This window comes from Tursiops truncatus, chromosome 1, assembly GCF_011762595.2.
Source record: "Tursiops truncatus isolate mTurTru1 chromosome 1, mTurTru1.mat.Y, whole genome shotgun sequence".
Lineage (NCBI taxonomy): Eukaryota > Metazoa > Chordata > Mammalia > Artiodactyla > Delphinidae > Tursiops > Tursiops truncatus.
In genome coordinates, this window is record NC_047034.1 from 95,774,803 (window position 1) to 95,797,560 (window position 22,758).

General features: G+C 38.6%; 2 protein-coding genes across 4 annotated transcripts in view; one reads left to right on the plus strand and one right to left on the minus strand.

The window, feature by feature from the left end:
• Positions 1-312: 312 nt before the first annotated feature.
• On the minus strand, positions 313-8,789 carry LOC117313576 (endogenous retrovirus group K member 9 Gag polyprotein-like). The gene is made up of 4 exons (XM_073810364.1): positions 8,600-8,789; positions 8,224-8,314; positions 7,993-8,104; positions 313-4,794 (listed from the first exon to the last, which is right to left on the minus strand). The coding sequence occupies exon 4, from the start codon at positions 4,045-4,047 to the stop codon at positions 2,878-2,880; it is 1,170 nt and encodes a 389-aa protein (XP_073666465.1). The 5' UTR covers positions 4,048-4,794; positions 7,993-8,104; positions 8,224-8,314; positions 8,600-8,789; the 3' UTR covers positions 313-2,877.
• Positions 8,790-8,906: 117 nt separating this feature from the next.
• The window catches only part of DBT (dihydrolipoamide branched chain transacylase E2), a 43,938-nt gene continuing 30,086 nt past the window's right edge, over positions 8,907-22,758 (plus strand). For 2 of the 3 annotated variants that reach the window (XM_004315392.4, XM_073810436.1), the window contains exons 1-4: positions 8,907-9,046; positions 17,351-17,474; positions 20,643-20,718; positions 22,258-22,439. In XM_004315392.4, coding sequence (XP_004315440.3) covers positions 8,996-9,046; positions 17,351-17,474; positions 20,643-20,718; positions 22,258-22,439 — 433 coding nt within the window. In that variant the 5' untranslated portion in view covers positions 8,907-8,995. Of the gene's footprint in view, positions 9,047-17,350; positions 17,475-20,642; positions 20,719-21,692; positions 21,864-22,257; positions 22,440-22,758 lie in introns of those variants that run through there. The other variant, XM_073810439.1, reaches the window with a different exon arrangement.

Sequence of the window (22,758 nt, forward strand, 5' to 3'; positions counted from 1 at the left end):
GAGAATGAGTGCAAGTTCATGACTGCAATGAACAGTGCCACTAACGTAATTCACTTCAGAGGAGGGCAGGAACGACAACCCACTTCTTGATTCCGCTTGTGGTTCAGTTCCTACATTAACTGAGTACCAAATCATATGCAAGCCTCTAGGTAAGCAAAGAAGAGTAAGGTATTTTCTGCCTCCAAGTTATTGGAAGTATATTGTAGAGACTGAGAAGTGATAAATTATAATGTCATTCTTCTTAATGATAATAATGTACTGTACTTATCTTACAGTTAAGTAAAGAGGGAGCACCAATTAGAATATGATAAATCATTAAAAAAAGTCAACATTTATTGAGCACTTAGCCACTGCATGCATTTACAACCTGCTGAATTACTTACAGTTTTTACTCTGATTTACAGCCACATGTGTTAAACAATTTGCTACAAGGCCACACAGTTAACTAGCATACTGTGATATGAACCGTGGTGCTCTGATGTGAACACAATTGTCTCCTAATCCCAACATTCCACCACTTTTGTAACAGAGAAAGCCTGGGAATGCATATACTTTACCCAATCTCTGATACAAAAGCAGACAAAGATGACATGGAGAAGAAAAATTTATAAATTTTATAAATTCAGATGCACCAGGATCAATCAAAATATTAACAAATAAATCCAACAACGTTTATGAAATACTATACAGTATGACCAAATTGGGACTGAATATCATTCTAACATTAGAAGAATGTTATGATGTTATATCAAAAACCTAAGATCCCATTAATAGATGAAGAAAAAGCATTTGAAAAAAAATCAAGATCTATTTATGATAAAACAAAAGCAAATGAACCTAGGAATAAATGTAAACTCCCTTGATTAAGGACATCTGGAAAACTCTACAGCAAAGTTCATTCTTAATAACAGTAAATAATGGTAAAACATAAGAGACCTTTTAAAATCAAAACAAGATAGTAATATCCACAGTTACGGCTTCTTTTCAACAGATGATGGAAGTCTAGTCAGATTTTACAAGAAAGAGATGAAAGACACAAGACTGGACAGACAAAAACAACACCGTCATTATTCACAGGTGATATGATCACCTACATAGAAATAATGCCATTTGCAGCAACATGGATGGACCTAGAGATTGTCATACTGAGTGAAGTAAGTCAGACAGAGAAAGAGAAATATCGCATGATATTGCTTATATGTGGAATCTTTAAAAAATGATACAAATTTACAGAACAGAAACAGACTCACAGAGAATGAACTTATGGTGGGGGGGGATAGTTAGGGAGTTTGGGATTGATATGTACACACAGCTATATTTAAAATAGATAACCAACAAGGACCTACTGTATAGCACAGAGAACTCAGCTCAATATTCTGTAACAACCTAACTGGGAAAAGAATTTGAAAAAGAATAGTTACATGTATATGTATAACTGAATCACTTTGTTATACACCTGCAACTAACACAACATTGTTAATCAACTGTACTCCAATATAAAATAAAAAGTTAAAAAAAGAAAACCTCAAAGAAACTTTAGATATATTATTGAAAATATAGTTTCAGTAAAATTCCAATCAAATGCCCACAGGACTTTTTTAAGGAGCCTGACAAGACAATTCTAAAATTTATATGAAAGAACAAAAGTGCAAGAATAATTTAAAAAGAATGAGGTGAAGGGTACTTGTCCTCTCAAAACCCAGAATTTCTATGAAGCTAAAGTGAAGGCCATTCAGACTGTTTTATTATAGACACATCGGCTCCCGTATCAACAGGGCCCATAAATTTCACATTATTATTAAAGGTAATAGTTAATTGGGGACGTTGATCATCGATAAAGGATTGCCAAAAAACATTTTTTCCCGTGCTGCCAAACCCCCCAGTACGCTTTACCGGGGCGGCTGCTTGTTTTATATATGGTAACAGTAACAATTGAGCAATTCTTTGTCGTTTATTAAATTCTATAGGTTTTGTAACAGAAATCATAATAGAAATTTCTCCATTATAATCCTCATCAATAACTCCAGTATGAACTGTTACACCCTGCAGAGTCAAACTACTTCGTCCTAGTAATAGTCCCACGGTTCCTGCAGGTATAGGCCCATAAACTCCTGTAGCTAATTTGTGAACTCCTCCTGCTGGCGTAAGGATACAATCTCGAGGAGCAATTAAGTCAACGGCAGCACTGCCGCTGGTAGCATGCATGAGATCAGTAACTAAGAGCCGATGTTGAGATTGTCCTGTAGTGTCTGATGAAAGCTGCCATTGCTTACAGGATACCGTTGAGAATTTACCGTCGCTTTTCCCATATTGTTGTTGCGGCCCCGGGTTGGGCCTAGCTTCCCGTTTCCCGAGACATTATCTCGTGGAGGCAAAAGATTTCCTAACTTATCCCTTTTGGAACGGCATTCATTAGTCCAGTGTTGTCCTTTACCACACCGGCGACATACCAGGTGGCTGTTCATTTTTAACCTGTTTTGATATTTGGCCTTGCCCTTTTCGACAATCTCGCCTCATATGTCCATACTTTCCACAATTGTAACATTTAGTACGATTATCTTTCAACCCTCCAGTTATGGCAGCTGCAAGTAAATTGGCATGATAAGTAGGAGATCCAATATCATGGCAAGCTTTTATATACTCTTCAAGTGGAGCGTTTACAGCTCGTAAAGGCCGCAATGCCCTCTGGCATTCAGGATTTGCATTCTCAAAGGCCAAGGATTGTAATAATAAATCTTGCTCATCTATTTGTGCTACAGCTCTTTGAATGGCTGCATGCAATCTAGACAAGAAATCTGTGTAAGCGTCACCAGGCCCTTGCATTAACTTAGTAAAAGATTGTGCTGTTTTTCCAGGGGGTTCCACTCGTAGTCATGCTCACAAACAACACATACGTATTTGAATGATTGGTAAATCGTCAAATTGAGCTTGAGCTTGTACATTACTAAATGCGCCTGCTCCTATTAATTCATCTAAAAGTGGTCCTGGAGGATTACGGGCCACATTAGTCCTTGCCATGTTTTCAGCTTCTTCTTTCCACCAAGTCTTAAACTGCATATATTGTCCAGGTTCAAGAACAGTCCTGGCAAGTGCCTCCCAATCCTGAGGAATTAATATGTTTTTGGAAGCATACCCAGACAAAAGTCCTTGAACATATTTAGAATGCATCCCATGTGCATTAATGGCTTCTTTTAGCATTTTAAAAATTTTAAAATCATGAGGGTTATACTCAACACTCATATATCCATTCGGAAATTGATCATTAGCAGGCATAGCTTGTCTAACAATAGGGAAAGCAAAAAATGGTTCAGAATATTGCTTTTCTTCCTTATTCATCTCTTCTTCCAATAAAAGTTTATTACATTCAGGTTTTAGAGGAAATCGAAACTGACGAGAGGCTCCAACAGGGTAAGCTGCTAATTCTAAAGGAGGAGCTGAAGGAATAGTAGGACATGGCTCCTGATATGAAGGGGTGGTAGCATTGTTTTTATTTTCTTCCAATTTAGCCATCAAATTTTTCAACTTTGAAAGTATATCAGAAATCTCATTCTGTTGAGAAAGTGGCATCTCACTTTGTTTACTAGCTTGCTCCCGACCTTTATCATCATCAGAAAGAGCCCCTTCATCACTGGAGCCCGAAAAATCCTCTCCTGTCTCAGACATAAGAGGAGGAGGCGGAGGAAGGTCCTCTATAGGAGATTCACGGGACAGAGTACGAAAAGTAGCAGAGTGATCGGGAGCAGAATTCGGACGCTGAGGGCGCGCCCCATTTTCACTTTCAGTCTCAGATTGTAATGATTCCAGGGCAAGAGAAATTAGATTACAGAGAGACCAGACACGGACAGATATAGGGTCTCCATACTGATGAGCTCTTCTTAATGCTCGCATAACCTGTTTCCAAACTTTTAAATTCAACTGGTTATGACCAGTAGGTTGAAACCAGTAACAATGTTTACGAATCTCCGTAAACAATTCATCAAAAGATTCTTGTTTCACTTTCACTCCAGAACTCCGTAATAACTGTTTCAGGAGTCTATGTAGTGACATTCCACTGAGGGAGAATTCCCCATGACTCTACTCTTCCCGAAGGTTTCGCTTTACTCTTTAGCGTACAAAAATCCCCTTTGGCCCCGCGTGACCTCGAGACTTACCTTCAGGTCCCTGTTCGGGCGCCAAATGTTGTAGTTTCTTATGACAGGGCTGAAAGTAAGCTCATCACACGAGATGAATTGTGCAGAAACACAACAGTAGAGGGCTGCTGCTCGCTCAGGCAATACAGCGCCGTCTCATCCTGCTGTGGTGACTTTTATTTAAGCATTATCTATGTTTACACCTTAAGATTTGTTTTCTTAACGTTCCAGAAATGCCAAAGCAGCTACATATGCTTTCACTGATTATACAAGCAACAATGGGCTTTCTTGAAGACGTGCCGTGCTTCGTCCTTGAGCTCAAAAGCAGCACAAGGACATTTCCTTGTGTTCCCATTATTCTGATTATACCGAGGACATTTCACGGATCAGTGCCCAAAGCATCCAGGACTGTTTGCAGTTCTGGCTTATTCGCACGCCCCCGGTTTGCCGGTGTGTGTGTGTGTGTGTGTGTGGCTCATGGGTCAAGTCTCCTTTCCATGTCCTCAGTTATTTCTCTACACTAAAGTAATTAAGATAATGTGAGATTGGTACAGTGATAAATAGATTACTTAGAGCCCTTAAACTGATTTCTTTGACAGATGAGATGGCAGATCAGTGGGAAAAGAAGAACTCTTCAGTTTATGGTGTGGAAACAACAGGTTAACTGTAAGAAAAAATGAAATTGGATTTGTATTTCACACCATACACAAAAACCATTTCAAGATGATTTAAAGACTTAAATATCTCCCATAATATTTAAAAAATTAACTCAAAATGGGTCAAAGCCCTAAATGTAAGAGCTAAAACTATAAAACTTTTAGAAGACGATATAGATGTAACTCTTCATAACCTTGGATTAGTTGATGGTTTCTGCTATGACACCGGAAGCACAATTTTTTAAAAATAAATTGGACTTCAATTTAATTAAAATAAAAAAACTTTTGTACTTCAAAGGTTACTATCAGGAAAGTGAAAAGACAAAATAAAGAATGGGAGAGGGCTTCCCTGGTGGCGCAGTGGTTGAGAATCCACCTGCCGATGCAGGGGACACGGGTTCGTGCCCCGGTCCAGGAAGATCCCACATGCCGCGGAGCTGCTAGGCCCGTGAGCCATGGCTGCTGAGCCTGCGCGTCCGGAACCACAACAGTGAGAGGCCCGCGTACCGCAAAAAAAAAAAAAAAAAGAATGGGAGAAAATATTTGTAAGTCATATATCTGATGAGTCTAGTATCTAGAATATATAAAGAACTATTACAATGCCAAAATAAAAAGACAACCCAATTTTTAAATGGGCAAAGGATTTGAATAGACATTTCTCCAAAGAAGATATACAAATGGCCAATAAGCACGTGAAAAGATGTTCAGCATCATTCGTCATTAGGGAAATGCAAATCAAAATCACAATGAAATACTACTGAACACCACTTGAAAGATAATTCAAAGACAATTCTCTCAATTCTTGAGAGGCAAGTGTTGGTAGGGAAGGAAAGGTTGCTTTATTTCGGAGGCCGGCAACGGGGGGGGGGGGGGGGGGGGGGTGGACTCCTGCAAGCGAACCAGCTCCTGATTGTTGCTCAGGGGACAGGGGCTTTTAAAGGGGAGTTTCAGGGCTGTATAGGCAGAGGGAGGGAGCAGAACAGCATAGTCAGCTCTGACAGTCATCTTGAAATAAGTAATGTGGTGGTCTGATCAGCATCATCTTGGTTGTTTCAAGATTATTGATTAATCTTTAGTTCCAGGGTTTGTTCCCATTTCTTTGAGGCCAATTCTCAGAACTGTGGAAGCTTATGTCATGGCTTCAGTTTGGTCATCATGTAGTCATCCTCCTTCACCTGGTGTGGGCTTCAGTAGCTGCAAAACAGCTCACAGGATATGGCCCAGAATATTATCTATAGCCCTTAAGGAGGAACTAAAGGTCCTTGACGATGCTTAATGATTAAACTGTTAATATTTGGTCTCCTTTGACTGTTTTCCTTTGTTTCTGCATTTTCTCACTTCTCTGATTAAACCTATTCTTTGGCTAAAGTGTTTCCACAGACAAAAGGCAGGCTGAGGATATGGGGGGCGGGGGGCAAGGACCGTTTCAATATCACTTTATATCCACTAGCATGGTTATAATGAAAAAGACAGACAATAACAAGAGTTGATGAGGATGTGAAGGAACCAGGACCTTCATACACTGCTAGTGAGAATGTGAAATGGTGCAGCCACCTTTGAAAACAGTCTGGCAGTTCCTGAAAGAATTAAACATAGGGTTATCGTGCAACCCAGCAATTCAACTCTTAGGTATACACCCAAGAAAAATAAAACACATATCTACACAAAAACTTGCACATTAATGTTCATAGCAGCATTCACAATAGCCCCAAAGTGGAAACAACCCAAATATCTATTGGCTGATGAGTGGATAAACAAAAATATTATATCTGCAAAATGAAATATTATTCGGCCATAAAAAGGAGTAAAGCACCGATACATGTGTAAAATAGATGAACCCTGAGAACATTAGCTAGTCATAAAAGCCACATATTGTATGATTACTTTTATATGAAATGTCCAGAACAGGTAAATTTATAGAGTCAGAAAGTAGACGAGTAGTATCAGGGACTCAGGGGTGGGAGGGAGTTCCAGAATGGGAATTGATTGCTAAGGGCATGGGGTTTCTTTCAGGAGGTGATGAAAATGTTCTGGAATTAGATGGTGGTAATGGTTTTACAACTTTGTAAATATATTAAAAATCTCCGTACTGTTCACAAAAATCTTTCTCTTGCCCCTTTGCAGTCATTCCCCATTCTCACCCCCAGTGCCAGGCAACCACTAATCTGCTTTCTGTCTCTATAGATTTGCCTTCTCTGGACATTCCATACAAATGGAATCAGGCAATATGTGACCTTCTGGATCTGGCTCCTTTTACTTAGCATAATATTTTTGAGGTTCATTCATGTTAAAGCATGTATCATTACTTCAGTCATTGTTAGTGATGAATAATATTCCATTATATGAATACACCACAGTTTGTTTATTCATTTACATATGGAGGACATTTGGGTTGTTTCTAGGTTTTGGCTAATATAAATAAGGCTGTTAAGAACATTCTTGTACTAGTCTTTATGTGGACATACGTTTTTATTTCTCTTGGGTAGATACCTAAGAGTAGAATTTCCAGGTAACAATCAATCATTCAATTATTATTATTATTTTTTTTTGGCCACACTGGCGCAGCTTGTGGGATCTTAGTTTCCCCACCAGAGATCAAACCTAGGCCCCCTGCAGTGGAAGCTCAGAATCCTAACCACTAGACCACCAGGGAATTCCCTCAATTAAATTTTTAAAAAGAGAAGAAATGGGTTATTTGGTTCTTTCGAGCTCAAGTGAAAGGATTAACTAGTGAATATGTGGCATATCTCTTGATGTTGGAAGGAAGGATAAGGAAACATACCATACTGAATTTGGAAGCAGTAATCATGTTGAGGTAAAGAGTATAAAAGAAAAGAAGTAAACTAGACATTTCCTTAAGAGAAGGTAGAGTCAAAGGGAAAGTTAAGAGGAAGAAGGTAGTATAGGGGCTCTGGGAAGAAAAATAATTCAATTCAAAGGCACAGCTACTTAATCTTTTTATAAAAACACATGCATGTAGTATTATGAAATATATTATTTGTGCTTATAAAATGTTTTGTTAGTGGGAAAGTTAAAAAAAATCAAAGTTCTTTGACTATCCCAGGTTTTCTTATAAAGGTTATGATTTAAATCTATTGCTTACAGTTTGTGTGTGTGTGTGTGTGTGTGAAATACACTGAAAGGCAAATAAAGCAAAATAAAAAGTGTGAGTTTGAGTAATATCCGACAGTGAATTTGTGAAGTACCTGAGATTTTGTTTCACGGCCACTGATCTTCAGTGTTGAGAATTTATGATTTTGTCTTTGTTCCAGTTTTGTTCTCTGTAATTCTTTAGACATCTGTACAGATTTTCATTCCCTTATAAGAGGAAGAACAGACAAATATCATCGTGGACATTTCTAGAAATTGGTTTCTTAGTTGCTGTGAGGAGGATTGACCATTAGAGCTCTGATCTTTTCTTTACCAGTTCCACTGACCTCAATTTGACATTTCTCCAAGAGGCAAATAAATACAGGTAGTATGTCTGACATTCTTGCATATGCTGGGCAGCTACCTCTGACAGATTCCCTAAAAAGGAAAGATAATGGCGATGACATTTGTCTTAGACATTATGGTAACCTTGTTTATCTTCCATGAAAAAAATAAAAAATTGAAAAGCCAGTTTCGGTAACCAAGAACACAATGCGAGTAAGAAATACCCGTCATTGGGAAGTATTCCAGTATAGACTTGACTCAACTAGCGGTACAGATCCTTGCTACAAAGTATAGAAATGTCCCATTTTCTGTAATCAAGCAGTTACAATACAAGCTGAAGGAAGGTTTTTGTTTTTGTTTTTGCTTTCTCCTACTTACCCCTCAAATCTTACTTCAACGTAAATTTCTCCAGGTGAGTGCCCTTCCTTTGTTTCCTTAACATACTCCATCTCCCCCATTACTTGCACTGAAAATATGATCGTTGGCGCACATGTACTTACACAGCTGTGCCTTACCCAACTTTGTCCCTGAAACTAAATTTGGGCAGCCCTCCTCCCCACTTGTCTCTTCTCCCACTCCGCAGGGCTTCCCCACCCCTCCCCAACGGTTATCTCAGCCCCGCCCCGCTCCCTGACTGGCTGTTGGGTGGGAGGCTCGTTCCTTCGCTCTCCATTGGCCGCTCAGGCCTCAGGGGAAGGCTCGTTTCCCGGCTCCCAATAGGTCCCCCGCAGGCAACTCCTCCAACCTCAGAGCAGTTGTCATTTCCGGAGTAAGATGGCTGCAGCGTGTGTGCTGAGGACTTGGAGCCGGACTGCCGGGCGTCTGGTAAGCAGGTTGGGCAGATCTGAGGTCGGGAAGGAGTGATTTGTTCGGAGTCACCCGGGAGAGGTGTGTTACTTTGTCCTCCTAGTGCTTCGCGTACGAAGCACTAGGGCTCGCGTGATGGAGAGGTGGAGGGATGTATGCAAGACGAAGGGCAGCGAAGGTGGCGCTCAACCTGTCTGGAAACCCACTCTCTCTCCTTACCTGGGCGCACTTACGTCGTGACTCGGTCGCCCTCCCGCTTCATCTGCACCCGAAGCCCAGCTATCCTTTCGTTCAGTAGCCTTTCATTGAGCACCATCCGGGTACCGGGCATTGTGGTAGGCACTGGGGAAACAGAGATATACTATATTCAGTAAACATTTATTGAGCACCCCTTAGTTTCAGACACTGATAATACGACCCCTGCCCTCAAGGAATTTACAGTCTAGAGAAAGAGACTGGGCAAGGAAAGCGTAACACCATAGGTCCTTGCCTCCAAGCAGCTGAGAGGCTCGAGCTTTGTTCTTTGGGTTTAAACCTATCTCCTACATTTGCACCAGTATCTTTCCAACCTTTTAAATCACCAGAGCTAAGACCCACCACCATTTTTCCTTCATTTCTCCCCTTTCATACAGTCTTCTAGCACCAAACGATTAACATCCCAATAATCATAGTGTTTCATCCTATTTGCATAGCGTTTTTCTTCCTGGGTCCCCTCTTCAGAATTTTCCTACAGTGTTGGGCCCCGATCTTACAAAACCTTCCAAGAGCCTGCTATGTACCAGGTACTGTGCTAGGAATTGGGGGTGCAAATATGAATAAGACAGACACCGATTTCTGCCCCCTCAGGGTTTAATTACAGCCTTGTGGTGTGGCACGGGGAAGAAAGGCAGAGATAGACAAGACAAGCAATTACAGCACAGCATGAGAAGACGGAACAAGTGCCTAGAGCTACAGAGACACATAGGAGGGATCTTGGGGGGTCAGAGAGTTCCCAGAGGATACTGTATAATTTGAGATTTGTGAAAGCTAAGTAGGAGGTAACCAAGAGAAGAAAGCTCTTCTTAGCAGCACCTTAGTGGGTATTGGCCTCCCTTCTTTGGAAAGCTCTCCATGCTTGGCTTCTGTGACACCAGCTTCCTGGTATTCTTTTTCCTACATCTTTGAACACTTTATCCCAACCTCCTCCTCTTTCCTTGCCTAACTTTTAAATATTGGTGTTTTTAAGGGTTCTGACTTTGCCCCTCTCTGTGCTTCTTGCGCTTCCAGGGTTACCTCATACACTTCTTCAAATTTAGTTGCCATTTATATGCTGATGATTCCTGAAGTTCCCCAGTCTTCCAGCCAGCTTTACTGCAGACCCATGTATCTCACTGTCCTGGAAATCTTCAAATTGCATGTAGTTTAGGTGTTTCTCAGCTGTAAGTAGTAAACCCAACCAATAAGTAGGAAATCAAGTATCTGTGTATACAAAGCATCTGAAAGTTAGATGGCAGCTGGGATTGATTAAGTGGCTTATCTTTATCAGGATTGTCATTTTAGCAATTCCTTTGGCCTTTCCCTCAGGGTCACAAGAGGGCTGCCACAACTTTGTATTCAGGGCAGTAAGGAGGAAGTGGTGGTACCATCTAGACTCACTGGCTAGAACTGTGTTACATGGCCACTGCTAGCACAAGGGAGCTTGGAAGGACTAGCCTTTAGCCACCTCACAGTGACTGTTATAATGTCTCTGAGGAACATCAGACTCTAGGCTCTGGAACTAAACCCTCAAACCTGTTTCTCTTGATTCTAGCCTGTAAATCTCAAAAATCTAGTCATTTTTCTCCAAGCTGTCTCCAGCTGCAGATATCCTGGACCTTCTAAGTTGGACTTTCTGCCTCTAATCTCTTGTACCTCTCTAACCCGTTCTCCATAGTGTAGCCAGAGTGATCTTATAAAGTAGGACACAAATTTGAGAATGTCATTTCCTTGCTTAAAACTGCTCTCAGCAAAATGTTCAGAATTCAAATGACTATGAAGCAATATATGATCTGAATCCTTCCAAACTCTCCAGCTTCATTCCTTGCTAAAACCTAACTACCCAGTCCCCACTCTGACACTTCAACCTTAGCTCACACTAAACTACGCTAGAAGTATATTGAACAATTTCAGTTAATTGAACACAGGCTGTTTTCTCTCTCTTGACTCCAGACCTTTGCACGTCTATTTCCTCTGCTTTAAAGACTCTTGCCTTACTCCCCTATAGACTTCTCTGCAACACATCTCACCCCCTGGGTGACTCCTACTCATCCTTAGGTCTTACTTCACTTTCTCCAGATAGGTTCCCTCCTTTGTGTTTTCTTAACACTATCTCCCCATTATAACACTGTTGTAATCATCTGTTTACTTGCTTTTATCTTTCACAGTATGGACTATACCTTCCATAAGGGAAGGAATCACATCAATTTTGTTCTCTAATCCTAAATGCCTGGCACATAGTAGGTACTCAATAAACATTTGTTGAACGACTCAGTAAAAAAAAGTCTATTTTTTCCATATGTTATAAAAAATCATAAGCAACAAGAGGTCTTATCACCTATAGTAAATTAAGAAAGCCTTATTATGTTGTGTTTATACTCCCCTACGGCATCATGCATTTGCCTCTTGATTGACTTACCGTATTATCTTGAATTTTTCTATTTTGTCTGTCTTCCTGCAGTAAAGTGTAAGCAAATTGAATTCAGAGACTGTATTCTACATCTTATTTAGCTTTGAATTCTCGAGCACAGAACAATCCTGTCTTTAGGTATGCTCAACAACTGCCTGCTGAAGTATTACTAATTTATTTCCTTATTATGTGAATCTGCTAAACCGCCTTTTCATTCCTTTGTATTTTTTTTGTGTTGTTTGTAGAAGACAATGTCTTTCATACTTGAAAAATTATTTTTTCTCCTTCTCCCTTCCATTTTTAAAAAATAAATTTATCTATTTATTTTTGGCTGCGTGGGGTCTTCATTGCTGTGCGTGGGCTTTCTCTAGTTGTGACGAGCGGGGGCTACTCTTTAGTTGCAGTGCGCAGGCTTCTCATTGCGGTGGCTTCTCTTGTTGCGGAGCACGGGCTCTAGGCACGTGGGCTTAGTAGTTGTGGCTCACAGGCTCTAGAGCACAGGCTCAGTAGTTGTGGCGCACGGGCTTAGTTGCTCTGCAGCATGTGGGATCTTCCCACACCAGGGCTCGAACCTGTGTAGATTCTTAACCACTGTGCCACCAGCAAAGCCCCTCCCTTCCATTTTTATCCTTCTGTTTTCCTTTTTATACCTTTAGTCGGCACCTTCACTAATGTGTTTTAGCTTTCTCTTAATATCCACTCAATCGCTATTTATCACATAATGCCTATTGCACTTATGTTGCTTGCTTTCTTTTTCTACTTTAAATCTTCTCAGCCAGGAGCCTGTCATTTCATGCCTCAAATACAATAATTGTTCCTTAACTTTGTCCTTTCTCTCCAAGCTTTACCTGTTATAATCTAACACACACACACGACTAGATTAATTTCTTTTTTTATGCTTTCATTTTATTTATTTTTTTTATACAGCAAGTTCTTATTAGTCATCCATTTTATACACATCAGTGTGTACATGTCAATCCCCATCTCCCAATTCATCACACCACCATCCCCACTGCCCCGCCGCTTTCCCCCCTTGGTGTCCATACGGTTGTTCTCTACATCTGTGTCTCAATTTCTGCCCTGCAAACCGTTTCATCTGTACCATTTTTCTACGTTCCACATATATGCGTTAATATACGATATTTGTTTTTCTCTTTCTGACTTACTTCACTCTGTATGACAGTCTCTAGATCCAGCCGCGTCTCAACAAATGACCCAATTTTGTTCCTTTTTATGGCTGAGTAATATTCCATTGTATATATGTACCACACTTCTTTATCTTTGGGCATTTAGTTTGCTTCCATGACCTGGCTATTGTAAATAGTGCTGCAATGAACATTGAGGTGCATGTGTCTTGTTGAGTTATGGTTTTCTCTGGATATATACCCAGTAGTGGGATTGCTGGATCATATGGTAATTCTATTTTTACTTTTTTAAGGAACCTCTATACTGTTCTCCATAGTGGCTGTATCAATTTACATTCCCACCAACAGTGCAATAGGGTTCCGTATTCTCCACACCCTCTCCAGCATTTGTTGTTTGTAGATTTTCTGATGATGCCCATTCTAACTGGTGTGAGGTGATACCTCATTGTAGTTTTCATTTGCATTTCTCTAATAATTAGTGATGTTGAACAGCTTTTCATGTGCTTCTTGGCCATCTGTATGTCTTCTTTGGAGAAATGTCTATTTAGGTTTTCTGCCCATCTTTGGATTGGGTTGTTTATTTTTTTAATATTGAGCTGTATGAGCTGTTTATATATTTTGGAGATTAATCCTTTGTCTGTTGGTTCATTGGCAAATATTTTCTCCCATTCTGAAGGTTGTCTTTTTGTCTTGTTTATGGTTTCCTTTGCTGTGCAAAAGCTTTCAAGTTTCATTAGGTCCCATTTGTTTATTTTTGTTTTTATTTCCATTACTCTAGGAGGTGGATCAAAAAAGATCTTGCTGTGATTTATGTCAAAGAGTGCTCTTCCTATGTTTTCCTCTAAGAGTTTTATAGTGTCTGGTCTTACATTAAGGTCTCAAATCCATTTTGAGTTTATTTTTGTGTATGGTCTTAGGGAGTGTTCTAATTTCATTCTTTTACATGTAGCTGTCCAGTTTTCCCAGCACCACTTATTGAAGATGCTGTCTTTTCTCCACTGTATATTCTTGCTACCTTTATCAAAGATAAGATGACCGTATGTGTGTGGGTTTATCTCTGGGCTTTCTATCTTGTTCCATTGATCTATGTTTCTGTTTTTGTGCCAGTAGCATATTGTCTTGATGACTGTAGCTTTGTAGTATAGTCTGAAGTCAGGGAGTCTGATTCCTCCAGCTCCATTTTTATCCCTCAAGACTGCTTTGGCTATTCGGGGTCTTTTGTACCTCCATACAAATTTTAAGATTTTTTGTTCTAGTTCTGTAAAAAATGCCATTGGTAATTTGATAGGGATTGCATTGAATCTGTAGATTGCTTTGGGTAGTATAGTCATTTTCACAATATTGATTCTTGCAATCCAAGAACATGGTATATCTCTCTGTCTATTGGTATCATCTTTAATTTCTTTCATCAGTGTCTTATAATTTTCTGCATACAGGTCTTTTGTCTCCCTAGGCAGGTTTATCCCTAGGTATTTTATTCTTTTTGTTGCAGTGGTAAGTGGGAGTGTTTCCTTAATTTCTCTTTCAGATTTTTCATCATTAGTGTATAGGAATGAAAGAGATTTCTTTGCATTAATTTTGTATCCTGCTACTTTACCAAATTCATTGATTAGCTCTAGTAGTTTTCTGGTGGCATCTTTAGGATTCTCTATGTATAGTATCATGTCACCTGCAAACAGTGACAGTTTTACTTCTTCTTTTCCAATTTGTATTCCTTTTATTTCTTTTTCTTCTCTGATTGCTGTGTCTAGGACTTCCAAAACTATGTTGAATAATAGTGATGAGAGTGGACATCCTTGTCTTGTTCCTTTTCTTAGAGGAAATACTTTCAGTTTTTCACCATTGAGAATGATGTTTGCTATGGGTTTGTCATATATGGCCTTTATTATGTTGAGGTAGGTTCCCTGTATACCCACTTTCTGGAGAGTTTTTATCATAAATTGGTGTTGAATTTTGTCGAAAGCTTTTTCTGCATCTCTTGAGATGATCATATGGTTTTAATCTTCAATTTGTTAATATGGTGTATCACATTGATTGATTTGAGTATATTGAAGGATCCTTGCATCCCTGGGATAAATCCCACTTGATCATGGTGTATGATCCTTTTAATGTGTCGTTGGATTCTGTTTGCCAGTATTTTGTTGAGGATTTTTGCCTATATATTCATCAGTGATATTGGTCTGTAATTTTGTTTTTTTGTAGTATCTTTGTCTGGTTTTGGTATCAGGGTAATAGTGATCTCATAGAATGAGTTTGGGAGTGTTCCTTCCTCTGCAATTTTTTGGAAGAGTTTGAGAAGGATCAGTGTTAGCTCTTCTCTAAATGTTTGATAGAATTCACCTGTGAAGCCATCTGGTCCTGGACTTTCGTTTGTTGGACGATTAATCCTTTTTCTTCAATAACCCATAATGTATGAGTTCAGACTCCTTAATTTGACATTTACAGTCATCAACAGGTTGGTCCTTGAGCTCCTTCCACTGCTCCCTTTGATAAATTTGATCAAGGCAAATCATACAACTCAACATTAAAAAATGGGCAGAATTGAATAGACATTTTTTCAAAGAAGAAATGCAGATGGCCAACAGGCACATGAAAGATGCTCAACACCACTTATCATCAGGCAAATGCAAACTAAAACCACAATGAGATATCACCTCACACCTGTCAAAATGGCTATCATCAAAAAGAACACCAATAACAAACGTTGGCAAGGTTGTAGAGAAAAGGGAACCCTTGTATACTGTTGGTGGAAATGTAAATTGGTGCAGCCACTGTGGAAAACAGTATGGAGGTTTCTCCAAAAAACTAAAAATAGAACTACCATATGACCCAGCAATGCCGCTCCTGGGTACATATCCAAAAAAAACAAAACACTAATTTGAAAAGATATATGCACCGTAATGTTCATAGCAGCATTATTTACAATTACCAAGATATGGAAGCAACCTAAGTGCCCATCAACAGATGAATGGATCAAGAAGATGTGATATACATACATTTATGTATCTATCTATATGTATGTAATGGAATACTATTCAGTCATAAAAAAGAATGAAATTTTGCCATTTGCAGCAACATGAATGGACTTGAAAAGCATTATGCTAAGTGAAGTAAGTCAGAGAAAGAAAAGTACTGTATGTAATCACTTATGTGTGAAATCTAAAAAATGCAACAAACTAGTGAATAGAACAAAAAAGCAGCAGACTCACAGATATAGAGAACAAGCTAGTGGTTTCCAGTAGGAGGGAGGGCAATATAGGGGTGACGGTGTGGGAGATACAAACTTATGGGTGTAAGATAGGCTCAAGGTTGTATTGTACAGCATGGGGAATATAGCCAAAATTTTGTAAGAAATGTAAATGGACTGTAACCTTTAAAAATTGTATAATTTTTTTTAAAAAAAGTGTGATGTAGTTTATCAGGTATTAATAACATTGAAATGTTAACTTTCAAAATAAAATATTGTACCTTTCACACACTTAGGTTTTGATATACCAAATGAAATACATTCAGTCTTACTTATTTCTGTAACATTGTATTTTATTATATTAGGATTTTATATAAAATATCAATAGTTAAATCTAAAGAGTCATCTATAAATTGTGATAAGAAAACCTTTGAGGACAATACTATGTGTGTTTTTCAGTGTCTTTAGATGCTAAAGGAGTCACTTTTTTTTTAAGAATAAAGAAGTGATTATTTATTTATTTATTTTTGGCTGCGTTGGGTCTTCGTTGCTGCACTCAGGCTTTCACGGCGAGCGGGGTCTACTCTTCATTGTGGTGCGTGGGCTTCTCATTGCGGTGGCTTCTCTTGTTGCGGAGCACAGGCTGTAGGCACGCGGGCTTCAGTAGTTGTGGCTTGCGGGCTCTAGAGCATGGGCTTCAGTAGTGTGGCACACAGGCTTAGTTGCTCCACCGCATGTGGGATCTTCCCAGACCCGTGTCCCCTGCATTGGCGGGTGGATTCTTAACCACTGCGCCACCAGGGAAGCCTGCTAGCAGTCACTTTTGAATTCTTTAGTTGTTTTATTTCAGGAAACCTTTAATGACTCAAATACACCTACAGGCTGTTGTGTTTATATAGAAAACATTGTTAAAACATTTTTACTTCCGTAGGGAATTTTAGGCAAGGATCATAAGCATGTGGACAAATCAGGATATAATTTTACTAAACAAGGGAATTCCCTGGCGATCCAGTGGTTAGGACTCCCTGCTTCCACTGCAGGGGGCACAGGTTCAATCCCTGGTTGGGGAACTAAGATACCTCATGCCTCGCGGCATGGCCAAAATAAATAAATAAACAAAAGAACAAGAAACTATTCTGTGTGCTAGGGTTTGAATTCCTTTGTTTTCTTAACCAGAAACTTGTCACTGATGCCAAGTGTTCTGATTTCAGCCTAATTTCATATTGTTTATATCGTGAGAATGATTGTTCTACTTTTAGAATAGACTTGAAATTCAGTATATACTTAGAGATACGCCATTAAGATCATTTATAAAACCTTTTACTGTTTTGTTTTCCCATCTCTAGAGTTGTGTCCGCTACTTTCAAACATGTGGTAATACTCATGTTTTGAAACCAAACTATGTGTCTTTCTTCGGTTATCCTTCATTCAAGTATAATCATCCACATCAGCTGCTGAAAACAACTGCTGGTAAGTATAATCTCAGAATAGCCTGTACAGCGTAGTGTTTTATATTTATTCAGTAACTGAAGACTTATCAAAGTAAAAAAGTTGACCTTTTACTTCTAGCCTGGCCCTCCTTGCTCTCCCCACATCTATCTAATTCTCATTTTCTTTTCTTTTTTTTGCATCCACTCCCCTTTCACATACTTTCCCTTAATACTTGTGTCTTCATAATGCTGGGACTGGGTTCTCTTGGGCCCTCTGTTCTTTATCATATGACTTACCTAAGTGCAACAGTCAGCATTGATATGACTTAGATTAAATTGTTGACTTAGTAGATTGTATCCTTGTACTCACTGTATTACTGTTTTTTGGATGAGGCACTTAATCTGTCATGTTAAGATAGTGTGATGAGGTGCTTGTGTAAATACAAAGTTCTCTGGCTTTTACCACTTAATTACCTTTCCCCCAACTTTTTCTACCTTGCAAAGAACTTGAGACTTAAGTATTAGATTTGGCAAAGGCACTAAAACTTTTTTTTTTCCTGATGTTCTATTTAGAACCCTGGTAAAGAACCCTAGACTTCCGTTACAACGTTAAGCTTTTGACGCATACATAGTGCCTTAGTCTGTGCTAGTGATGAAGAATAACGGAATTCCAGGCGGATCCAACCCCTGAGATCAATTAGTCCTTCCATGCCTTGTATATGTCTTCTTCCGCATCACCCTAAGATATGTAAACCTTATCTTCACCATTAAAAAAAAAAAAAGATTTCTATTTTCAAAAGTTGATCTTTTCTCTTTACTTCTCAGAGAAAATAGAGGCCATTCAAGCAGAAACTCCAACTTCCTACCCTAGTCTCTAAACACTTAAGGGGCTTTGAGTTACTAGCTGTGTAACCTGACCCAAGTTACTTAATTTCTCTCTGTTTCATCATTTGGAAAATGGGAGTAACATAGTGTCCAACTTTGTATTCTTGTGAGAGCAAATCCCAAGGCACTGTTCTACATACTTGGGATACATCCTCTTCCAATTCTTCCCTAACTCAGTAAACAGTTAGGCTAGAAACCTGAAGCCATCTCGGTACTTGTCTCACATCATGTTGATTACCAAGATATGGTAATATTACATCTTAAATGTTTTTAAATCTGTCTTCGCCTTTTCAGACAGCTTTGAAAATACGTGAATATATTAAGTTCTATACTTCAGTTTCTTGCCTACAATAGCGTCCTAACTGCTTTCTCTGCCACCCCTCCCCCAGTCCTTTCCATCACACTCCTGCCAGAGATATTTTTCTCTAAAATTATAGATATAAAGTTATAGGTCTGAAATTGTAGATGGGACTCCTATCAGCCAATTATTGCTGAATAATAACCTTCCCCATAACTTAGTGGCTTAAAGGAACAATGATTTATTGTTCCTCAGGATTCTGGGGGTGGGTTGGTCGGGTGGCTCCTCTGCTGGTTTCACCTGGGCTCACTAATGTGACTGGATTCAGCTACAAGGTCATCTGGGTCCGAAGGTCCAAGATGGTCTTACACATGTGTCTGACAGTTGGTGCTGGTTTTTAGCTGGGGCATCTCATTTCTCCTCCATGTGGCGTCTCTCATCCTCCAGTAGACTAGAACAGCTTCCTTACATGGGGATCTCAAGGCACATTCCAAGAGGGAGAAAGTGGAGGCTGCGAGGTCCTGTGAGGCTTGCGCTCCAGAACCTACAACTTTACTTCTGCTGTACTCTATTGGTCAAAACAAGTCATAGGCCAGTGTAGATTTAACTAGTGGTAAGATAAACTGTACCTCTAATGGGAACAGCTGCAAAGAATTAATGACCATAATTATTTACCACTGGTTCCTAATTACCTCTAGGATATGTTCCAAACACCTCACCTCATCATGGCACAAAGCCTTAAATCTGGGCTTATTTCTTGCCACGTAGCCTATCCTCAGCTGTACGGAAGTGTTTGTCATTCCCTAACCACGCTGCATAGTATCATATTCCCATGCCCTTTCACATGCTGTTCCTTGCATAATATTGCTTTGTATAGAGGTGACATGGTGTACTTACTTGCCATTTTTGATTACTTCAGTTGGTTTCCAATTCTTTATTATAACTCTATGATAACTCTTCCTGAGCAGAAATCTTCGTGTACCTCTGTATTTCTTCAAGGAAAAAAAAATCTTAAAAGTAAAATTACCTACGGAGTCAAAGAAACAGACTTTTTTTTTTTTTAAGGTTTTTGATTCTTAATGCCAAACTATTTTTCAGAAAGGTTCCAGTTTATACTCTGAGCAGCAGGCTGTGAGAGGCCCCACTTACTAGAGAGGAAACAAGAGGTGCTTAAGACCTCCATATCAAAAGTGTATTTCGTATTTCTTAACTACTAATCTCCTCATATTTATTAAAGAAAAATTTTCTACCTTAATCAGCTTGTTGTATATTTTATAAGCAATTTTGATTAATAGTAGTTTAAAGATAGAGGAGCGCTCTTCAGTCACTTCGGAGCCATTTGTTAATTTGGAAAAGTGAGAGGATCCATACATACTTTCTGTCTTGGGAATAGTTACCATAAATTATCATTGGCATCTAAGTGTTATAAAGAGGGTGTAGAAATTTGAAAAGGAGTAAAAAAAGTGCTAAGAGAAAATAGAAGACTAAAATTTAAGAAGTTGGTAGAACATCATTTGAGCGAATAAGAATTTTCCAAGCCTTCTAGGTATGGATCTGCCTGATTTTTAGACACTGGGAATGAGAAGAGTGGTATGAAGTCAAAAGAGATTTAAGAGCAGGCCATTGATGTTTATTATAGTTTCATAACATGCAACAAGGAGATCCAGCTGAACCTCCCTTTGTCTAATATCTTGTTCTATTTTCTGTTCATTGCTATTATTGCAAAATTTCATTTGTTGGAAGGGCCTCCTATACCCTTGCAAAAGAACATTATTTTGGAAATAGGAAAATGTCAGTTCAGTGGCAATATCAATAGGTCTGTGTCACTGAATAATTTATATAAATCTTGGGTAGTTATGAATAATGAAGAGATTATAAACATTATAAAATGCTTTTTAAAATCTATAAAAATGAAATAATTTCTGCCTCTGCTTGAGAATATTTTCTAATTTTAGATGTCAAAGCATCTGTCTATTAGCAATACATTACATATTTAATGAGATCATTTCTCATTTGTCTTCGAAGCTCTACAGGGACAGATTGTTCAGTTCAAACTCTCAGACATTGGTGAAGGAATTAGAGAAGTAACTGTTAAAGAATGGTAAGTTATTCTGAAAATTTTTTTAAGTAAGTATAAAAATAAGTAGAAATCTATTTAAATTGAGACATCTCTTTCTGTAACATATATGATTTTTTTAAAGCAATAAGGTAACCTAGTTTGTGTTGCCAATATGCTGGTGGCACAATTCATCCTACGGTATGGCATTTTATTCAATGTAATTTATTAAGGATTATTTTTTCCTCATTTAAAAAATTTTTTCACTACCCACCCCTCACTTAAGCTAAAAAAGAGAAATTTGCCTCTAAAAGATATTAAGTTGATATGACCATGTGTTTTGAAAAGCATTTAATGTATGAACTTAGAGCTTTTTTCCAAACTATTTTAAAATAATCATGTAGTCTAAGGTCTCTTTACCGAAAGTGACTTCAGTAAGAATGCAAGTACATTTGACTCACCATTACCTGAGAGTTTGTCTATATTTTTAGAAAAGGTTACAATATTAAACCAAAAGACATGAATCAAAAAATAATTTTTGAAAGGTTAAAAAATAAGGCTTGAAACAAAAATTAAAAAGCTCTTTACTTAGTCATCCTTCTATCCTTTTTCTTTCTTTCCCTTTCTGGAAAAAAAGGAAACACCTCTGGGTACTGAAATAATTTTCAAAGATTTCTAGAAGTAACAGTTAAGGTGAGTCAGTAGATTCTCTCCCACAATTGTATACTGTTAAAGATCCTTTCAAAAATCTGATTCAGCCACCTGAACATTCTTTCCCTGCAGTTCTCATTATAGTTGCTTTGTAGGTTAGAAGAGGACTATAATAACATAAATGTACTTTATGATTTTGTATCTATTGCATTGTGGGATCAAGGAAAGAGCAATGACCTCAGGTCAGAAGAACCTGAATCTGAAACTTATTAGCCATCTTAGAAACAAAGACTAAGAACTCAAACTAAAATTCATGAAATTAAAAAGGAATTATATTGAGGATATCAATTTTTAAAATTTAATTCTAGGGCTTCCCTGGTGGCGCAGTGGTTGAGAGTCTGCCTGCCGATGCAGGGGACACGGATTCGTGCCCCGGTCCGGGAGGATCCCACATGCCGCGGAGCGGCTGGGCCCGTGTGCCATGGCTGCTGAGCCTGCGCGTCCGGAGCTTGCACTCCGCAACGGGAGAGGCCGCAACAGTGAGAGGCCCGCGTACCGCAAAAAAAAAAAAATTAATTCTAGAAATAATAGGCATTATTAAAATTTGATAAAGCCTGAGACAATAAAAGGAAATAACACTTTTAAAATACATTTTTCATATTTGAGGCAGAAAACCTGACAAATTAATTAAAATTTTTGATTATAGATCTATGAATTTTTAATTATTTTGAAATTTTTTATATTTCTTGAAGGGGCATCAAAGAGCCTCAGGAAGCCACTGTAGTCTCTTCTAAAACATTCTTTGGTATACTATCTGGGACCAAATGCTGGGCTCGATGGATACTGATCTAATTCAGTGTAGCATTTATATTGTTAAGATGATCTGTAATTATCATTGCTCATGTAAAAGTGTCTTGCATCTTTTTCTTTTAGGTATGTAAAAGAAGGAGATACAGTGTCTCAGTTTGATAGCATCTGTGAAGTTCAAAGTGATAAAGCTTCTGTTACTATCACTAGTCGTTACGATGGAGTCATTAAAAAACTATATTATAATCTAGACGATATTGCCTACGTGGGAAAGCCATTAGTAGACATAGAAACGGAAGCTTTAAAAGGTACTGTATATATATGTTCATCTATTTTACCAAATTGATTACTGCTGTCCTTTTGTCGTTGGGTACCAATTGAAACTGGAGTTTACTTTTAACAACTTACAGGATTTGATTTGGGGGTTTAGAAGCTGAAATCAGGAAAATAGGAAAGGTACTCTGTGATGCATGATTACCTTTTGACCATGTTACCATGTTAAAAACATGTACAGTAATACTTCATTTATCTGGAGGTCTGCCTTCTGGAAACCTTGGTGTTCAAAGAAGCAACAAGCTCTCTTGGGAATTAAAGATTCAGGCTTTAAACACTGGTCACTAATAAAAC

Bases quoted from the DNA above. Each gene is read 5' to 3' on its own strand.
- LOC117313576 (XM_073810364.1), bottom strand. From the start codon at position 4,047: ATGTCACTACATAGACTCCTGAAACAGTTATTACGGAGTTCTGGAGTG.